Below are 19,849 nucleotides of genomic sequence, written 5' to 3' on the forward strand. Positions count from 1 at the left end.
TCATGGTCCAAGGAGATTCTTGTCTAACATCGTCTGTAAGCCTGTCCATCACCATAGCAAACAAGAAGGGGCTCAGAGCTGACCCCTGGTGGAGTCCAACCTCCACCTTGAATTCCTCAGTCATACCGACAGCACACCTCACAACTGTCTTACAGTCATGATACATGTCTTGCACCGCTCTGACATACTTTTCCGTCACTCCAGACTTCCTCATGCAATGCCACAGCTCTTCTCCGGGCACCCTGTCATACGCTTTCTCCAGATCTATAAAGACACAATGCAATTCTGACCTTCTCTGTACTTCTCAGCAGCATTCTTAAAGCAAACACTGCATCTGTCATACTCTTTTTTTTTGGCATGAAGCCATACTGCTGCTCACAAATGTTCACTTCTGCTCTTAGTCTAGCTTCAACTACTCTTTCCCAGAGTTTCATTGTATGGCTCATCAACTTTATTCCTCTGTAGTTAGTACAACTCTGCACATCTCATTTGTTCTTAAAAATGGGCACGAGTACACTTCGTCTCCATTCTTCAGGCATCTGTTCACCATCTAAGATCTTGTTGAATAACCCAGTCAGGAACACCACCGCCACCTCTCCAAGACAATTCCATACCTCGATTGGTAAATCATCAGGCCCAAGTACCTTTCCCCCCTTCATCCTCTTCAGCGCCCTCCTCACTTCATCCTTGCTAATGCTTGCTACGTCTTGTCCACAACAATCACGTCTTCTACTCTTTGTTCCTTCTCATTTTCCTCATTCATCAATTCTTCAAAGTACTCTTTCCATCTTGCCATCACACTATTGGCACCTGTTAATACATTGCCATCTCTATCCTTAATCACCCGAACCTGCTGCAGGTCCTTACCATCTTTGTCTCTCTGTCTCGCCAGCCTGTAAAGATCAGTCTCACCTTCCTTGCTGTCCAGCCGAGCATACAAGTCATCATAGGCCTCTTGTTTGGCCTTTGCCACCTTTACTTTAACCGTGCGCTGCATCTCCTTGTACTGCTGTCTACTCTCGTCCGTCCTCTCAGTGTCCCACTTCTTCTTTGCTAACCTCTTTCTCTGTATACACTCCTGAACCTTCCCATTCCACCACCAAGTCTCCTTATCTACCTTTCTTCCACTCGATACACCAAGTACTTTCCGACCTGTGTCTCTGATTATGTTCGCTGTAGTTTGCCAGTCATCTGGAAGGACCTCTTGCCCACTCAGTGCTTGTCTTACCTCCTATCTAAATGTCATGCAACACTTCCTTTTTCAACTTCCACCATTTTGTCCTCACTTCAGCCTTTGGTTTCTTCATCTTCCTCACTGCCAGCGTCATCCTACACACCACCAACCTATGCTGTCTGGCTACACTCTCACCAACCACTACTTTGCAGTGACTGATTTCCTTTAGATGGCGCCGTTGACACAAAATGTAGTCTACCTGTGTACTTCTGCCTCCACTCTTATAGGTCACCCTATGTTCCTGTCTCTTCTGAAAGAAAGTATTCACAATAGCCATTTGCATTCTCTTTGCAAAGTCAACCACCATCTGTCCTTCAGCGTTCCTCCTCTGGACTCCAAACCTGCCCATCACTTCCTCATCATCTTTGTTCCCTGCGCCAACATGTCCATTGAAGTCTCCACCAATTACAACCCTCTCACTTCTCTGGATGTTCTGTATGACTTCATCAAAGTCCAACCAAAATATCTCCTTCTCCGCCAGCTCACATCCTACTTGTGGGGCATACCCACAAACAACATTGAACATCACACCTTCAATTTCTAGCTTCAGACTCATCATTCTATCTGATACTCTTTTTACCTCTCAGACATTCCTAACAAACTCCTCTTTTAAGATAACCCCAACTCCATTTCGCTTTCTGTCTTCACCATGATAGAACAACTTAAACCCTGACCCTAAGCTTCTAGCCTTGCTCCCTTTCCACCTGGTCTCCTGGACACACAGTATGTCTACCTTCCTTCTTTGCATCATGTCAACCAGCTCTCTACCTTTACCTGTCATTGTTCCTACATTCAAAGTTCCTACTCTTAGTTCTATACTCTTGGCGTTCCATTTCTCTCTTTTCCTCCGGGCACACCTCCCTCCTCTCCTTCTTCGACCAACAGTAGTCCACTTTCCACTGGCACCCTGAAGGTCAACTGTAACAATGGCCACCGTTGTTAACCCGGGCCTCGACCGATCCGGTATGGGATTCATAGGTTTGATTCGCATATTTGTTTTGGCAAAAATGTTTACGTCGGATGCCCTTCCTGACACAAGCCTCTGTATTTATCCGGGCTTGGGACCGGCACAATAAGACACTGGCTTGTGCCCCCATTATTTACACACACACACACACACACACACACACACACATATATATATATATATATATATATATATATATATATATATATATATATATATATATATATATATATATATAAAACCGGACTATCGATATATCCGATCTTGTGGCATGTAAATTTTCTTAGAAATAGTATCGTAATAAGCAGTACTATCGATATAACCGATATCGATATAACGAGACTTTACTGTATTTATATATATATATTGGATTGGATTTGCCTTTATTAGTCTCACAGTGGAGAAATTTATATATATATATATATATATATATATATATATATATATATATATAAATATATTATATCGATATTCTCGGGAGTCGGAAAAAATATCGATATAACCGGACTATCGATATATCCGATCCCGCGGCATCTAAATTTTCTCCTTGCGTTCATAGAAATAGTATCGTAATAAGCAGTACTATCGATATAACCGATATCGATATAACGAGACTTTACTGTATCTCTCTCTCTCTCTCTATATATATATATATATATATATATATATATATATATATATATATATAATCTTCCTAATGTGAGTTCTTCTTCACAACTGGAGATTAGGGTAATGCGAAATAGTAATAAAAAATAATAATAATAGCCCCCGCCCCCAAAGCAAAAAAAAACATGTTTTGATAAGTGGCCATCGTATTTGTTAAACTCGTGAATATACCACAAAGTATCACCCCAAAACACTGAAATCACTTTTGAAAGTCAACTTACATTACCCTTAAAAATAAATGATTTACAGATTTGCTGGAGGTACCAAATTTCTCAAACGTAATACCAAATTTCTCAAACGTAATGTGCTGGGCCAGAGTTTTTTGAGTGTTTTACGAAGTTCCACCCATTGAAAATAATTGTCACGGTTCACTGCAGATTTGTCCATGCGCTTGTTTAGCGTAAAAGTTGATGAAGCGAGCAAATCATTGAAAAAAGAGCCTTGCCGCTCGGCGGCTCTCGAGTGACATTCAGTGGGCTATAAGTGTTCATGTTTAATGGCTCTGGAAAATGTTGTAACTCTTGTCTCAAGTGAGCCCTAAATGCCTAAAATAGAATCAAAGAAAAGTATGAAATGGGGAAATGCAGCAGAAAGGCACATTTGCGTCAACGGCAATACCGAGCAGGATCGGGAAACCATGACAAAGGAGCTTTTCTGGATAGTAAGATGAATCCAACAGCGTACATCCATCTAGTGTAAAGTACAGCACGGTATACTAAAAGTTTTAAAAATATAAATTCCAAACAGTCATGAAGCTGTCATGATATGCTTTGAGATACTTGACAATATTAGTATATCGTGGCGGGCACTAAGACCTTGTATCTCACCCAGCAGTTGTACAGCAAGGGGCGTGGTTATGATAAGACTATTTTACTGTATTTTCCCATGTTCAAGTCAGATCCACTTGTTAGCAGTTGGAATAAAGACGTACTCCAGTCAGTCGTGTATTCTCGTTCCTCAACTGCTACACTGGTGACCCCGACGTTGGAAATGTTCATGGCAACAGACGAAGAGTTGTCGTCTTCGGCCATGTTGCCACGACCGGCGCCCCAACTCGCACTGCCGCCTTCGCCGCGAAGCTGCCCAGGTTCTGGCACAGCGACCCGGCTGCGTGGTTCCAACATGTGGAAGCACTTTTCCAACGACGAGGCATCACAACAGATGAGCCAAAATATTACGTGGTCGTGGCGTCCCTCGACCAACTAACAACACATCGCATGATGCAATTTCTGCGCGCACCTCCACGATGCGGGAAGTACGACGCGATCAAAGAACTGCTGCTTAGACGGTTCACGCTATCGGCCTCTGAGAGAGCAGACAGACTTCTTTCCCTTCCCGGACTCAGCGACGGAACAGCAGTGGATGTTGAGTGTGCATGTGTATATGTGTGTGTGAGGCAAAGACATGATTGGGGTAATTTCACTGATTGATGTCACCTGCGAAACGAGCTGATCATGTAATAGCCAGAAATTCTAAAGCCTTTTTAAGAACATGCGCAGAATAAAATATTTGTCGAGTTCCAGACCAATGATTGACACAGCTGTGCATCATTATTCTCTCGTGAGTATTTGCAATCGCTATGAAAAGCTACCATTACGATAGAATCAAAAATTCGCCGACGCCACAGGACGAGTGCGACCCATAGACACATCGCAGAGAGAGCGGGACACCTTTCACACAGTGCAACCCCCTCAAGCTTCACGGCCGTGCCTGCTGTCTTGAGTTTGTGGATGTCCGGATCCTCAGCTTGGGCGGTGGCCATCTCTGAAAAATCCAGCCCGAACTGGACTGGACACACGACACGCGCGTGACAAGCAATCGGCCATAGGGTTACACTTGCCGGCCACGTGCCGAATGTCTGTCATAAATTCTGAAATGGCTGCTAAATGTCGTTGCTGTCAGGCCGACCACGGTTCAGTCACCTTCGACGTGGCGAATGTGAGTGGTTTGTGATCCACATATGCGGTGAACCAGCGCCCCTCGAGGAGAAAACGAAAATGGCACGTTGCAAGATAGAGTGCTAACAACTCTGTCGAAAACACTATACTTGCATTCGTTATCTTGCAGCTTCCGACTGAAAAATGCAAGGGGCTGCCATTCGGCAACATCAGACGCATCGGTAGTCAAGGCCACCTGTGCGGTTTAGATCGGGTGGACCAGAAGAGTTACACTCGCGAGAGCTTCCTTGGCTCATTGAAAGGACTGTGCTCGTTGTGGGGGCCACTCGACGGGGTCATTAGCCTTCTTTTTTCTCAAGGCGCCGTAGAGGGGATGTAAGAGGTCGGCTGCGTGAGCGAGGAACCGGTTGTAAAAATGAACCATGCCCAAAAACTCCTGCAGAGCCTTAACTGTGGCCGGGCGGGGGAAGTCCACCACTGCCTGCACTTTGGCAGGTAAGGGGATGGCACCCTGTGGAGAAATGCGGTGACCAAAGAAATCGATCTCGGACAGACCAAATTGGCTCTTCACAGGGTTAACGATAAGGCCGTGTGAATCAAGACGCTTGAAAACCTTTGTTAAGCGCGACAGGTGTTCCTCCAGTGAAGGCCTGGCCATAAGGATGTCATCGAGACAGACGAATACAAAATCGAGGCCTCGCAAGACTGAGTCCATCAGTCTTTGAAAGGTCTGTGCTGCCCCCTTCAGGCCAAAAGGCATGCAGAGAATTTCAAAAAGGCCAAATGGGGTTATTACCGCAGTTTTCAGCACATCCTCTGCCCGTAGCGGCACCTGGTGATAACCACGAACTAAATCAAGGCGCCGGCCAAACGTGCGGAAAAGGATGTGCGGAATGGGGTCATGTGTGGTTATATTGTTTCGCCGACGAAAATCACCGCACGGCCGGCAAGAACCGTCCGTCACTTTTGGGCGCCATGTGTGATGGTGAGGCCCACGGGCTGTTGGAATGCCTCACGATGCCCAAGCGCTCCATCGTCGCGAACTTCCCTTTCGCCATTGCCAATTTTGCCGCGTCGAGGCGACGAGCGCGGGCAAAATCTGGCGGGCCGACCGTGGGGGTGAAATGCTCTACCCCGTGTTTTGTCTCGGAATTGGAAAAGGCAGGAGTAGTTAACGACGGGAAATCGGTCAGCAGACGTTCGTAAACAACCTGAGGTTAAATAATTTGCGTGTGTTAGCGCTCCGAGCCCTCCAGCCTCACACGGGAAAGTCGCGAAAGAGATGGCGTCAATGAAACGACTGTTAGCAATGTCCACAAGTAGTCCATGAGCACATAAAAAATCCGCACCGATTATTGGAACTGTGATCGAGGCTACAATAAAGTTCCGCTTGAATTCCCGTCCATGGAAGCGCACAGTCACAGACCTAGAGCCAAAGTTGGCGATGGGCGAGCCGTTAGCTGCGCGCAGGAGAGGCCCGCATCCACCTGCCGTCATGTCCGCTGCGGTGGGCGTCAGCAGGCTTACTTGTGCCCCGCTGTCCACAAGAAAATGTCTTCCTGACGAGGAGTCCGTGATGAAAAGCAGCTCGCTTTTGTTGCCGGCGCCCATGGCTGCTACTGGGTGCCGGGCGTTGGAGATTCCCCGAGCCTCATAGGAGCAGGGGTACACAGCGTCGAGCCTTGACGCCGAACCGCTGATGGAAAATGCAGATGGCTTTCCCGCGCCACTTCTGTGATCCCACTCCGGTCACGACGGTCGGATCGATGCTCGACGCCACTTCACCGAGGGGTTCGGCAAACCGCCGTGTCGCCAGAAGCACTCGATTTGCTTCTTCTGCCAAACTACGATAGTCGCCGGTGGCTAGGCACGTCGAGTTAGCTAGCACGGCGCGCACTGCGGCCGGTAGCTGGCGAAGAAATATGTGGGGGAAAAGGAATCTGCCATCATCCGAATTTAAGAGCGACAGCATTTTGTCCGAGGTCCACTGCTGTTCCGTCGCTGAGTCCGGGAAGGAAAAAAAGTCTGTCTGCTCTCTCAGAGGCCGATAGCGTGAACTGCCTGAGCAGCAGTTGTTTGAGCATGTCGTACTTCCCGCCTCGTGGAGGTGCGCGCAGAAGTCGCATCATGCAATGTGTTGTCGGTTGGTCGAGGGATGCCACGACCATGTAATATTTTGGCTCATTTGTCGTGATGCCTCGTAGGTGGAAAAGCGCTTCCACATGCTGGAACCACGAAGCCGGGTCGCTGTGCCAGAACTCGGTCAATTTCGCGGTGTAGGCGACAGCTGCGAGTTGGGGCGCCGGTCGTGGCGACATGGCCGTAGAAGACACATCTTCGTCTGTTGCCATGAACATTTCCAATGTCGGGGTCACCAGTGTAGCCGTTGAGGAAAGAGCACACACACGACTAAATGTGGAGACGTGTTTATTCCAACGGCTAACACGTGGATCTAACTCAAACAGAAAATGCAGTGAAATATATGTAACATAAACCCGCCCCCTCCCGTGCACCTGCTGGGTGAGATGCCTGGTCCTAGTGCCCGCCAACATTTTGGTTACTGTTTAAAACGCTCGGACTGCTGCCAGAATGTCTAGCGCAACATGATATACCAACGTGATTCTTAATTATACAGAGAACACGTTATGTTTTAAACAAAGAATGATTTGATCAGAACACAGAACGATCAGCATACTACAGATTGATGCTGCCGTCTACTAACACACGCAACAGCTGACATGTCGTTTCCCGGTATAAACAAATAAATTAAAAAAATGTACACATTACCTGCGAAAGATGCCTCTGCATTCGTTTCACAGAAAGTGGGTCCGGATGTCGTAGAGCATGGACAATATGTTTAAATTCCCAATATTGTCATCTATGAAGTGGGTTATTGTCGCCCAAAATGCAAAAACGTGTCGGTGACGTCACATGTATGCGACACAGAGGTATTCCAAGAGACATTTAAATTTAATATCCAGTTTTAGATCAATTTCAGTATGAGATGCAAAAAAAAACAAGATTTGAAGTACGATGTCCTCCACTTCGTTTTACAACTCTATTGTTAAATGTCATTTTGAACTAAATATTAGCAGGCGATCGTTTTGGGCAGCGACAAAAAAACATATTATAAAGCATATGGATGAAAGCCAACATAGGGCATTTGGGCCTCCGCATGTTTTATAGATCGGTGGTGTTGGGCCTAATTTAGCATCTGTGCGTATGCCTGCGTTAAATTATTGTAAATGTACTTTGCCAGGAAGTGTCAAGCCCCCGCCGACGCTGGCCAAAACGTGTAGAGGTGAATGCCAAACGTCCATGTAAGTGTAATGTATTTTTTATGTGTTTTCCCCCTTTATTTTATGAATGCAGTTTTGCTAGCAGTGCCACTTACAAAGAACGGAAGGCCTTTGAAACAGTTTTGTTGCTTTTGGTTCACAGCTATGTTGTACAATAAGTACATTATTCTTAGTCTTGTAATGACGTGATTATTCATACGAGTTTCTGTCTAAATATATTTGATTATTAACATAAAAGAGCTTTAGCTGGCATCACCAAACTCGAATACTTGTGGTCCCTTTGATCTCCACGCTTTCATATTGACATGCTTTTTTATTGACAACGCTCACAAGTTAACATCATTGAGCAAACACGGCGTCGCAAGCAACAAAAAAAAAAAAACACACATTTGAAATTAGCTTGTTTTAACGAATATAATCAACATAGTCAATTATGTCGTAGACTTACTATCCGGTAATGGATCGTTCGTTGGTTGTATAGGTATTTTTAGAGTACAGTTCCTTTCACTTCGGGTGGCGCTCTAGCAGCACTTTTGTAGTTGTCATGCCGATGTACATGCAAGATGCAAACATATTTAACTGTTTCGCAAGGATACGTTATTGACAGAAGGAATTCGCCCTTTGTTTTATGGCATGTTTAAATGCGTATACAAAATAGTTCAACATATATGAGGGAGGCAGGCCCGCTGGCTCAATTTAAATTATATCAAGAATATCAACTCTCAACTTCAGCGCTTAAATTTTTCTATTTTTCCTTTTTTTCGTCTTGGGCCAGGACTTGTTTCCCACCACCTCACATTTAATTTGCGAGAGCTCCACCCGTATGAAAAAAGTAATAATTGGAAATAGACACATTTTAAAATCTGATTTCAAGTCCAACTATTTTGTCATTCTTGTAAATGACTTTTGGGCCATCCAAATGTTCCAATTTTCGACAGTTTGCTGAGGTTCATTTGGGATAAGTTGGTTAATCGTTTATCTTTCTCCGCGCCTTATGAACAGAGGTCACCTTTTTCCACACTTGAGGCATTCAGCCAATAGCGAGATAGCTTGCCGTTAAGATCTGATGTTATTTGCACGAGCAAAGCAAATGATGCCTCCTGACATGAGTCATTGCGCCGTAGTGACGTGATCACCTTTCACATTGTACGTGCATCTGGTGCATTCACCAAAACACCAAGATCCACTCAAACTTTATTCGACAAGATGAAGCCAAAATATTTTGCGATTTTCAGCTCCTTACAAAGAATAGATAGAATCACTCCTGCGAATTTGCGACTGTGAAAAACCAAGGACTCATTATACAATAAAATGTTATTTTATTTCAGGTTCATAAGCTCTCTCCTTGTTCAAAATGTCAAGTTCCAACCCATTGGTGAGGCTGGAGCAGCGAGCTGCAGAGGCTGACCAGATCATCGAGTACCTCAAACAGCAAGTCCAGCTGCTCAAAGAGAAAGCCAGTAAATGCCTTCAAATCCTCAGCATAATATTCCCGCTGAGAGTCCAGAATTTAATTTTATTTCACCCACTACTGTATTTGCGTTCATGCAGGAGCACTTCCTAAAATCTGGACATTCACGATAATTGCTGTTATTTTAGGTATCCAGGCCAGCGTCAGGGAGGAAAAGAAACTGCTGGTGGAAAATGCCAAATTGAAGCGGGACATCGAGGACTTGAAAAAGCAGCTGTTCGACAAAGAAAAGAAGAGAGGAGGTAAAGTTGTCTCGTTCATTTTAAATAATTGATTGCCCCCCCCGCCCCAAGGGAAATTTGTTACAGTCCTGAACCATAAACACACTGGACGATACGCACTGCACCAGAAACAGCTTACACGGAAATCAAGGCTGATTGAAAAAGATGTCTTATAAATAAACAACTTGACTCTCATACATATCACAATAAATATTTGCATTCATCGTCTTCATCGATGTGGAGATAAAACGATTGTTTGTCATGGTCCATCTTGCCTCTACATCTCCTGCCAGGAAAAGGAAAATGCTGGTACTGTGGGATGTTTTTGTATTGAGCTGTCTGTTTTAGAGTTTCAGTCATCAATTTGTCATACTTAAAGCCCAGGGGCCAAATGTGGCCTGCCATGTCATTTTATGTGGCCCACGGAAGGAAATCGAGTATGTCAACTTGCACGATGCTTGCTAAATCTCAACTGCATTTCAAGCAGAACTTCAACTTTGATACATATATATTTTTCATTTGTCTCACTCATCGAGAAACTCAAATGTCTAAACAATGCTTCCAGTATCAACATAGCACAAACTACTGTATTTTCCGGTGGATAAAGCACACCCAAAAACATCGATTTTCTTCAAAAGCTGACCCTGCGCCTTATACGCCGGTGCACCTTATTAGTGAAGTAATATTGAGCAACAACAGGTCTCGCAACCACTGTCAGCAACCACGACTCAATTTCCCCCTGTCTCAGAAGTCATGCGTAACCCTAGCCTCGACTGTAGCGCCTTATAATGTGGTGTGCCTTATATTTGGAAAACTTTTATATATTAACGTACGACCGGGTTCCGTTCCGACAAAACGGTCGTAAGTCAAACGGTCGTAAGTTGAAATGCGTTCAAAATGGCCGATGCGAGGTTTATACGACAGAATAGTATATGATGTCAATCTGTTGTTTTTAAAGGATATTTTCTTTTGAATACTATGATATACCAAACTGCTTACGGTTCAATTATAAATCTTGTAACTTTTAGTGTCATTTTTATCATTTTAGATTTCGTATTAACGATTTTTGTTACTGTGTCGTTCTGATGACCCAAATATGCACGGCTTCCCATGCATGCGCGCTGTTGAAAAATCGCTCTCCCTGCCAACGAAGAAGCCAGAAGAGGTTACCCAACACACACGCTCGGACTTAGGCGGACGTCGAAGGAAAAAAAGTCTCAAAGAGGCAGTGGCAGCGTGGGGGCGTTCTCGTCGCGCTGATACCGCGCGCCGACGGCCGACCCGCCGAGGATTTTGCCCTGGCCGTCGTCGGGGGACCCTCGACCCGTGCGCCGACGCCCACCCGCCTCGGCGTCAGTGAACACTCCCCCCAGCCGGTGCCATCACGCGCTGACTGGCCAAGATTGTCGTACGCGTTTTTGAAGAAACAGTTATTTTGTATCCTCATTTTGTGCAATGCTGTAATATTCTCTGTTAAAATAAATGAGGCATACTGAAATTTGAGCGCATCTGGCAACGCAGCCACAATGCTACATATGGTCCTTTGACAGCGATAAAAAAAATTGTTCTTATAGAATGCTGAGAGAAGTTGTTGCTCTCTGTGGTCCGGCAAATAAACATCTTACTTGTTCAATCTAAACAAGAAGGATAATCTCGAGTCTTTATTCTACCAAATTAATCGCAAACATGCTGCAGATCTCAACAGCGTTGCCGGGCTGCCACCGCAGTGGTTCCAGCCGCAGAATAAAAAAAAAGGGTCTGGCAGTTGTCGTAACTTGCACCAGTCGTAAATCGGATGTTACCTGTATTATACATTCATTGAATGTGCACTTTATAGTCCGGTGCGCCTTATATATAGAAGAGGTTTGAGAATACACCATTCATTTGTGGTGCGCCTTATACATCGGAAAATACGGTAACTTTCTTCCAAGAAAAACACTGCACTGATTGCGTTAACTTTTCACAAACTATTCACCTTCTCACCACCGCACTGCTTTCACACACCACGTGGGATTGCGTACCATGTAACACATTTGCGTACATAATAATAATAATAATAATAATACATTTAATTTCAAGCGCCTTTCAAAACACCCAAGGACACTTTACAATAAAAACAAAGCACACAACAATAAAACCATAAGTAAAATGATAAATAATAAAATAGCAGATTGAACTAGACATTAAAAGCAATTTTAAACAGATGGGTCTTTAGGTGGGACTTGAAAATAGAGAGGGAGTCAATATTACGGATGCTGGGTGGAAGTGAATTCCAGAGTTTGGGAGTAGAGCGGCTAAAAGCGCTGCATCCCATCGTGGTGAGACGGGCAGAGGGCACATAGAGGTGAAGGGAGGATGAGGATCTGAGGGACCGAGAGGGAGGGGCAAGGTTATGGATGGCTTTGAATGTAAACAGAAGTATTTTGAATTTAATCCGATGTTTAACAGGGAGCCAGTGGAGCTGCTGGAGGACAGGGGTGATGTGGTGAAAGGAGGGGGTTCTAGTGATGATCCGGGCTGAAGAATTTTGGACGAGTTGGAGTTTATGGAGAAATTTCTGATTGATACCGAAGAGAAGTGAGTTACAATAATCGATGCGGGAGGTGACGAGACTGTGGATAGGGATAGCAGCGGAGTGAGGGGTGAGCGAGGGACGGAGACGATTAATATTACGGAGGTGGAAATATGCAGACCGAGTTATGTTATTTATATGGGAGTGAAAAGGTAGTGAGCTACCGAGGATGACACCCAGGCTCTTGACCTGAAGGGAGGGGGACACGGTTGAACTGTCAATGGTGAGAGAGAAACTGTTTGCTTTTTGTAGGGTGGTTTTGGTACCGACAAGGAGATATAACAAAAACACACTTGCATCGCGTTCTGACCAAGATTTCCTCTTCCCTGCAGTGCGAGACGTTGCCATGTCGCCGTTGGAATCCTCTAAGAAGTCCAATGCCACCCCTCCCATACCCACGGGTCCTACACCCACCGTCACCCCCGCCGCCTCCCACCTTGTCCAGAGTTCTTCCCCCAAAGACGACAGCCACAATAAGAAGAAGCCGGAGCAAAAAGGTGACGCATCAACATTCCGATAGTTATGAATGCCTTTTTGAAGTCGCCACACGATGTGCGCTCGACACTTGAAGCGATTAAAAGCAGCTTTTTACGCAGTGTTTGAAATCGTCGGCCGCAATCAAAACACGCGTTTCATATCAGGTGTTGATTGGTCGTATTTGACGCAATGGAAAAAAACTAAATTAAACAAAAGTAAGTTTGTGATTCATTTATTGTGTTGCAAGTGTTTTAAATAAATTTATGTTACAGAGAAGCCAGAGCTGAGTTTCATTCATCTCCAAAGCCCTTTTTAGTCACTGTTAGCATTGAAAAGCTTTTTTTTAGGCTTTTCATGTGAAATCATCCATGGCGGACTTGACTTGGCGGAGGAGCTTCAATTTTAATTCAGTTTTTTTTTTTTTTCCAAGGAAACCAAAGGTGATGTTCATTTCTCCTTTGGTGAAAATCTCCCAGAATGTTTTTTGAATCAACATTTACGAGGAACTTGCGTCGGACATTTCTGGTTAAATTAGCATGTAAGCACTTACAGATGCTTCGGTTCGTAACACACTGGAGATGGAGTCCAACGTTAATTTAGAATTGGGTGACTTCAAGTTGTTCTAAAAATAGATGTCTCCAAACAAGTGATCTCACTCATTCCTTGCCCGACTCATAAAAATGTTCTTCACGCCATAGGTTATGGCATTTTTGTTTTTTCTCGTTGCAGTCATCACCGTACCCTACGGAAGAGTATTAGTGCCAGGTTGAAATATATATATATATTTTTAAAGATGGGCTATTATTCTGAGAAAAAAATCGCAAATTTGCTCGATTCAAACTCATAAATTTGCTAGATTTAAAGTCACAAATTTGCTAGATTTAAATATTTAAAAAAAACTTTTGGAGTTTGAGATACATCATTCGGTCGTGCGATGGTTAGCGTTAGCAGCCTCGTGAGACAAGATAATTTGCAGGACAGAAGTAGGTATCTGTGGAGTCGCAGTTATGGCATAATTCATTTATTTTATAAGGTTTTCATGGCCTAACTACGTATAAAATGTCAATGCTTTTGGCTGCGACCAAGTTCACGACACTGCCTCTTCAAACTCCGGATAGAAATCACAATACAGTAAAGTCTCGTTATATCGATATCGGATATATCGATAGTCCCGGTTATATCGATACTATTTCTATGCACGCACTGAGAAAATTACATGCAAACAGGGTCGGATATATCGATAGTCCCGGTTATATCGATATTTTTTCGGACTCCCTTGAATATCGATATAACGAGACTTTACTGTATTGTGATTCTGTGCCAAGACTTGAAGGATCTCTTTGTTACTAAACCCAATCCCAAAGTCACAACTGATTAACTCGTCTATTTCAGTAAGACTACGGTATTCTATCCCGTCAGCTACGGAAGAGCGTTAGGCTGCTAAACCGTTTAAATCTAGCAAATTTGTGACTTTGAATCTAGCAAATTTGCAAGTTTGAAAAATGCAAATTTACGACTTTTTTTCTCAAAATAATACCCCATCTCTAAAAAAATATGTGTATTTCAACCTGGCCCTAATGCTCTTCCGTAGTACCCTGATTATCCACAAAATAAAGAATAAAAAGCCTTTTCGGATTGACACCAAATCTTTTGGCTTCCACTGTACTCGTAAAATCTGAATTTGCGCGACAGTGAAAATGACTTTTGTCGTCCTTAAAACGCGCAGAGAAAAAGCCGCAGAAGATGACGACGGTCGGTCAGGACGACGTCAAGGTGGACGTGTCTCGGTTGGACCTCCGCGTCGGCCGCATCATCATGGCAGAGAAGCACCCGGACGCCGACAGTCTTTATGTGGAGCAGGTGGACGTCGGCGAGCCTTCACCCAGAACGGTGGTCAGTGGGCTGGTCAAGTATGTGCCTCTGGATCAGGTACAAACTCTCTTTTTGAACCAAGGCGGGGGAAAATATGCTAAATATTGCTTAATATTGCTGTGCTGTTTCGGGATAAATGAACCTCATCAATGTTTTCAACTTTTTGGGTGCAGATGCAGAATCGCATGGCTATTCTACTGTGTAACTTGAAGCCAGCCAAGATGAGAGGGGTGACATCCCAGGCCATGGTCATGTGCGCCAGCTCGCCCAACTTGGTGGAAATCCTTGACCCACCAAACGGGGCCGTGCCAGGGGAGAGAGTCACTTTCCAGGGCTTTTCAGGTATTCATCTTTTCTCTCTTTAAAAAGAACTAAAAATAATTAAAACAAAGGGGGGCGGTGCTTGTATTATGAGAGAAAGAGAGAATGTGTGTGTGTGTGTGTGTGTGTGTGTGTGTGTGTGTGTGTGTGTGTGTGTGTGCGTGTGCGTGTGCGTGCGTGCGTAATTTTTACATTTTTTGCAATATTTCTGCATACACCGCTTCGCATATATCACATACAGTAAAGTCTCGTTATATCGATATCCAAGGGAGTCCGAAAAAATATCGATATAACCGGGACTATCGATATATCCGACCCTGTTTGCATGTAATTTTCTCCGTGTGTGCATAGAAATAGTATCGATATAACCGGGACTATCGATATATCCGATATCGCTATAACGAGACTTTACTGTATATCTATACAGTGAGACCTTGGCTTACGAACTTAATTGGTTCCCAGACAGAGTGTGTAAGGTGAAAAGTGTGTATCAAAAAAAAATCCCATAGGAAACCATTAAAATGAGAATAATCCGTTTCCAGGTCTCCAGAAAATATAATTTTCAACTGAATAAGCCTTAAAACTACACACATCATATCTTATTCTTTGTATAATAAATGTGCTATTGGAAAGAAATACACTGCATTGTTTAATAAAGCCACTTTATTTACATTTGTGATGGTCATTGATGGCTTGATGGAATGGCGTTGGAGGTCGGAGGGAATTGCTGTTTCACATTCCATAAGGACTGTAATTAAAGAAATAAACTGTACTGTGAAATAAAGTCGTTTTATTTACCTTTGTGATGGTCGTTGATGGCTTATGGAAGGAGAGTCACCTTGCATAAGGACTGTTGGTAACTCAACCTCTGGCATGGCTTCTCTTCTTTGCTTCTTTGGAGACTCCTTATCATTTTTGCTGACTAAAAACCTCTTAATTGACACCTGTTGCTTTCTGACTTGTAAGGTCTTACGAAATTGAGGGCATCACATTATCGTTCATCATGTTGATGACTCTCATAGCCAGTCTTTTCTTGATGGAACTGTTCGATAAAAGCCTGCAATTCGTTCCACTTTGCCAACATTTCCTTGATGCGCTCACTTGATGCTGCAGCCATCTCCTCCTCCTCCTCGCCCTCAGATGACAACTCTTGGATGGCTTGCTTCCGCTTGTCCTCTTGAAGGCAAATCAAATCCTCTGTATTGAGGACCTCATTATGGTCAGCAACAAGCTCCTCGATGTCATCGGGATTCACTTTGAGTCCCATGTTCTGTCCAATGGAAACAATGTCGTCCAAAACAACAGCGTCATGAGGATCAAATCCTTCAAAGTCCCTCTCAAGGATGCATGCGGGTCACAAATTCTTCCAAGCTGCTTTCAATGATCGGAGGGTAACATCATGCCAAGCCTTTTGTACCAGCTGAACACAATGAAACACGTTGAAATGGTCTTTCCAATAATCCCTAAGGGATAGTTCTGTGTCATTAGTCACTTGAAAGCATCTGGTAAAACTTGTGATCACTTGCTGGTCCATGGACTTCAGGAGAGGGGTTGTGTTGGGAGGGAGGAATTTTACCTTGATGAAATTAAGATTACCCTGAAGTTCCTCCTCCAAATTTGGTGGATGCGCTGGGGCATTGTCAAGGAGAAGAAGACACTTGACAGGGAGTATTTTCTCCTCGAGACATTTCCTCACTGAAGGAGCGAAAACACCATGCATCCAGTCCATAAACTGGAGACGAGTAACCCAAGCTTTGGTGTTGGACTTCCACATTACAGGATGCTTGGATTTAACCACCTGGTTTCTTTTGAAGGCTCTTGGGGTTTCTGAATGATAAACCAACATTGGTTTTATCATACAGTCACCACTTCCATTAGCACAAAACAGGAGGGTTAGCCTATCTTTCATTGGTTTATGCCCAGGGACAGACTTCTCTTCCTGTGTTATGAAAGTCCGGTGAGGCATCTTTTTCTGGTCTCATCTGCATTAAATAACTGCTGAGGAACGTAGCCTTCTTCATTCACCAGTTCGAGGAATGACACCTTGTAGGCTTCAGCAGCTTTATGGTCAGAACTGGCTGCTTCACCATGACGAGTGACGCAGTGAATCCCAGTACGGCGCTTAAAGTTCTCGAACCATCCGTGGGCTGGCTTTAAAATCATTTCTCGCATATAATTGCTCTACTCACGCTGTCAAGTCACACGATTCTTCCTTATGACCACTCAACCGAATGAGAAAGATGACCGCTTTCTCGTACAAAATCTTCTTATTTTCTTCACACTAACTACATCCATTAAATCCTCATGTTTCCGATCGCTCAGTCAAATGCTACCACTGTTCACTAGTGACATGAAATATGACGTTGCAGGCGAACCTGACAAGGAGCTAAACCCCAAGAAAAAAGTGTGGGAGCAGATTCAGCCGGACCTTCGCACGGACGGCGAATGCGTCGCAACCTACAAGGGGGCGCCGTTCCAAGTGGCCGGAAAAGGAGTGTGCCGGGCCCAGACCATGAGCAACAGCGGGATCAAATAAAAAGAAGAGGAGCTGTTTCCCACCCCTGATAAATCGAAGTGAAAAAGCATTTGAAGGGCTTCAATAAAAATATATATTATCTTCCTAATGTGAGTTCTTAACAACTGGGGATTAGGGCAGTGGTCGGGAACCTATGGCTCGCGAGCCATATATGGCTCTTTTGATGAAGGCTCGTCGATAAATCTAAATACATATTCTCGCTTTTTTCCGTTCATTTTCTGTTGGTGCTGCGGTTGGCGGAAAGCGCAATTTTGATTGGGTGATACTCGCCGTCAGTTGAAACAGGTAAACGCCCCTTTAAATGAGCCCGAGAAATAAAAACAAAGTCCAGCTTGAATACACCGAGGATTCGCCTTTGTGGAGAAAAAAGGTTCTGAATCTAATTTGCAAAGAAACAATACCATCGATGAAACAGTCGAATGTCAGTGACATTTTAACAAGCCCCATGTTAATTAACTTTAGCATCAATACAATTCTGTGAGAAGTATGTTGCATAGCAAGTGTGGAAGCTAATGAGCCGTGTGCAGGCTAGCTAGCAGGAACTTTGCGTATGGAGCCGGCTAGTAGACTCATTCTGGTCGTTCCGCTGGATTTTTACCAATCATGAGGAACGGAAAACCATTCATGTTAACGGTGAGTACTATAACAAAGTTATTTTAAATATTAAATTCTGACATTTTGTTGAAAAGTGGCCGCGCGTGCGTGCGTGTGTGTGTGTGTGTGTGCGTGCGCTCGCGTGTTGTGGCTCTCAATGAAAAAAAACATTTCTAAATATTTTACTTTTATGGCTCTCTAAGTCAAAAAGGTCCCCGACCCCTGGATTAGGGTAATGCGAAGTAGTTTGATGCCAAACGTCCATCCGTGCATTTTTTTACAGCGCCCGTTCTCATTAGGATTGATTGCTGTCGGGTCAGAGGCAAGCTGTTATTGGGTGAGAGGGTGTTTTTCCACTTTGTTCAACAGGCACATGTGGACAAATCACGATTCAAAGTTAAACCTATGGAACATATTAAATCGACATTGAGCATGACAAGCTTTGTTTTTAAAATGGTTTGTTTTTAAAAGTCGTCCACAGACAGGGAAGCTAGAAATTGAATCCCAGAACCCCCAAATTGCCCAGCGGACATGCACGTCAAACATCTTTTTTCCCTCACATATGCGTTGTTAGACTTGGTTTTTGTGCTCGGACGTTTTTGTTGGTAAGAAAAATAAATAAACCCCATCTCACCACACTAGCCTGCAACGCAGACGTGAAAAATCTGGGTGATTACTGTCAGTCACAATCGGGAGAGCTCCCGCCGCCAAAGCAAAAAAATCCATGTTTTTATAAATCGACATAGTATTTGTTAAACTCATGAATATACCACAAAGTATCATCCCAAAACACTTAAATCGCTTTTGCAAGTCAACTTACATTACCCTTAAAAATAAATGATTTACAGAATTGCTGGAGGTGCCAAATTTCTCAATCGTAATGTGCTGGACCAGAGTTTTTTGAGTGTTTTACGAAGTTCCACACATTTAAAATATTTGTCACGGTTCATTGCAGATTTGTCCATGCGCTTGTTTAGCGTAAAATGATGAAGCCAGCATATCATTAAAAAGGACCCTGCCGCTCAGCGGTTGGCGAGTGACATTCAGTGGATTATAAGTGTTCATTTTGATGGCTCTGGAAAACGTTGTAAATCTCGTATCATGTGAGCCCTAAATGCCTAAAATAGAATCAAACAAAAGTATGAAATGGGGAAATGCAGCAGAAAGGCACATTTCCGTCAACAGCAATAACCAGCGGGATCTGGAAATCCTGCAAAGGAGCTTTTTGGGAAAGTAAGATGAATCCAACAGCGTACATCCATCTAGTGTAAAGTATACTAAACGTTTTTAAAATATAAATTCCAAACAGTTACGAAGCTGTAATGATATGCTTTGAGATACTTGACGATATTGACGATATTAGTATATGTCAACACTATGTCTTTATGCTAATCTTGTGAATCCAACAGAAGTTTTTTTGAGATCATAAAAGTGGCAAATGTTCACCTAACCTAGCGATTGAAAGGGTACTGAAGTCACATTTTCAGTCATGCTGATCTTTAGCTTCACACTCTCCAGAGACCCATTATTTTGTATACGATCGATAAAAATTAATCTAACTTCAATAATACTACCCATTTGAAATAATATATAAAATGAAGGTGACCATTGAATGATATTTTTTCATATGTGGAAGCTAGCGTTTTTGGATTGTCGACACAAAATTATCATCGCTAGCTAAGCAAATACCTTAACTAACGATGCTAATTTCGTACGATCGT

General features: G+C 43.6%; 2 protein-coding genes across 3 annotated transcripts in view; one reads left to right on the plus strand and one right to left on the minus strand.

Annotated features, from left to right (window-relative positions):
* tbck (TBC1 domain containing kinase) overlaps positions 1–7,982 on the minus strand; it is a 42,497-nt gene extending 34,515 nt beyond the window's left edge. Inside the window, exon 1 of the mRNA XM_089005468.1 lies at positions 7,553–7,982. The gene's annotated coding sequence lies outside the window, so the exon portion shown is untranslated. The remainder of the gene's footprint in view (positions 1–7,552) is intronic.
* LOC148892442 (aminoacyl tRNA synthase complex-interacting multifunctional protein 1-like) overlaps positions 1–17,618 on the plus strand; it is a 31,926-nt gene extending 14,308 nt beyond the window's left edge. Inside the window, exons 1-7 of one of the 2 annotated variants that reach the window (XM_089005476.1) lie at positions 8,025–8,085; positions 9,393–9,524; positions 9,664–9,777; positions 12,661–12,825; positions 14,532–14,734; positions 14,851–15,019; positions 17,368–17,618. In XM_089005476.1, coding sequence (XP_088861602.1) covers positions 9,419–9,524; positions 9,664–9,777; positions 12,661–12,825; positions 14,532–14,734; positions 14,851–15,019; positions 17,368–17,534 — 924 coding nt within the window. In that variant the 5' untranslated portion in view covers positions 8,025–8,085; positions 9,393–9,418 and the 3' untranslated portion in view covers positions 17,535–17,618. Of the gene's footprint in view, positions 1–8,024; positions 8,086–9,392; positions 9,525–9,663; positions 9,778–12,660; positions 12,826–14,531; positions 14,735–14,850; positions 15,020–17,367 lie in introns of those variants that run through there. The other variant, XM_089005477.1, reaches the window with a different exon arrangement.
* The last annotated feature ends 2,231 nt before the right edge of the window (positions 17,619–19,849 follow it).

Source organism: Hippocampus bargibanti, linkage group LG10 (assembly GCF_051943395.1).
Source record: "Hippocampus bargibanti isolate YZ-2025 linkage group LG10, ASM5194339v1, whole genome shotgun sequence".
NCBI lineage: Eukaryota > Metazoa > Chordata > Actinopteri > Syngnathiformes > Syngnathidae > Hippocampus > Hippocampus bargibanti.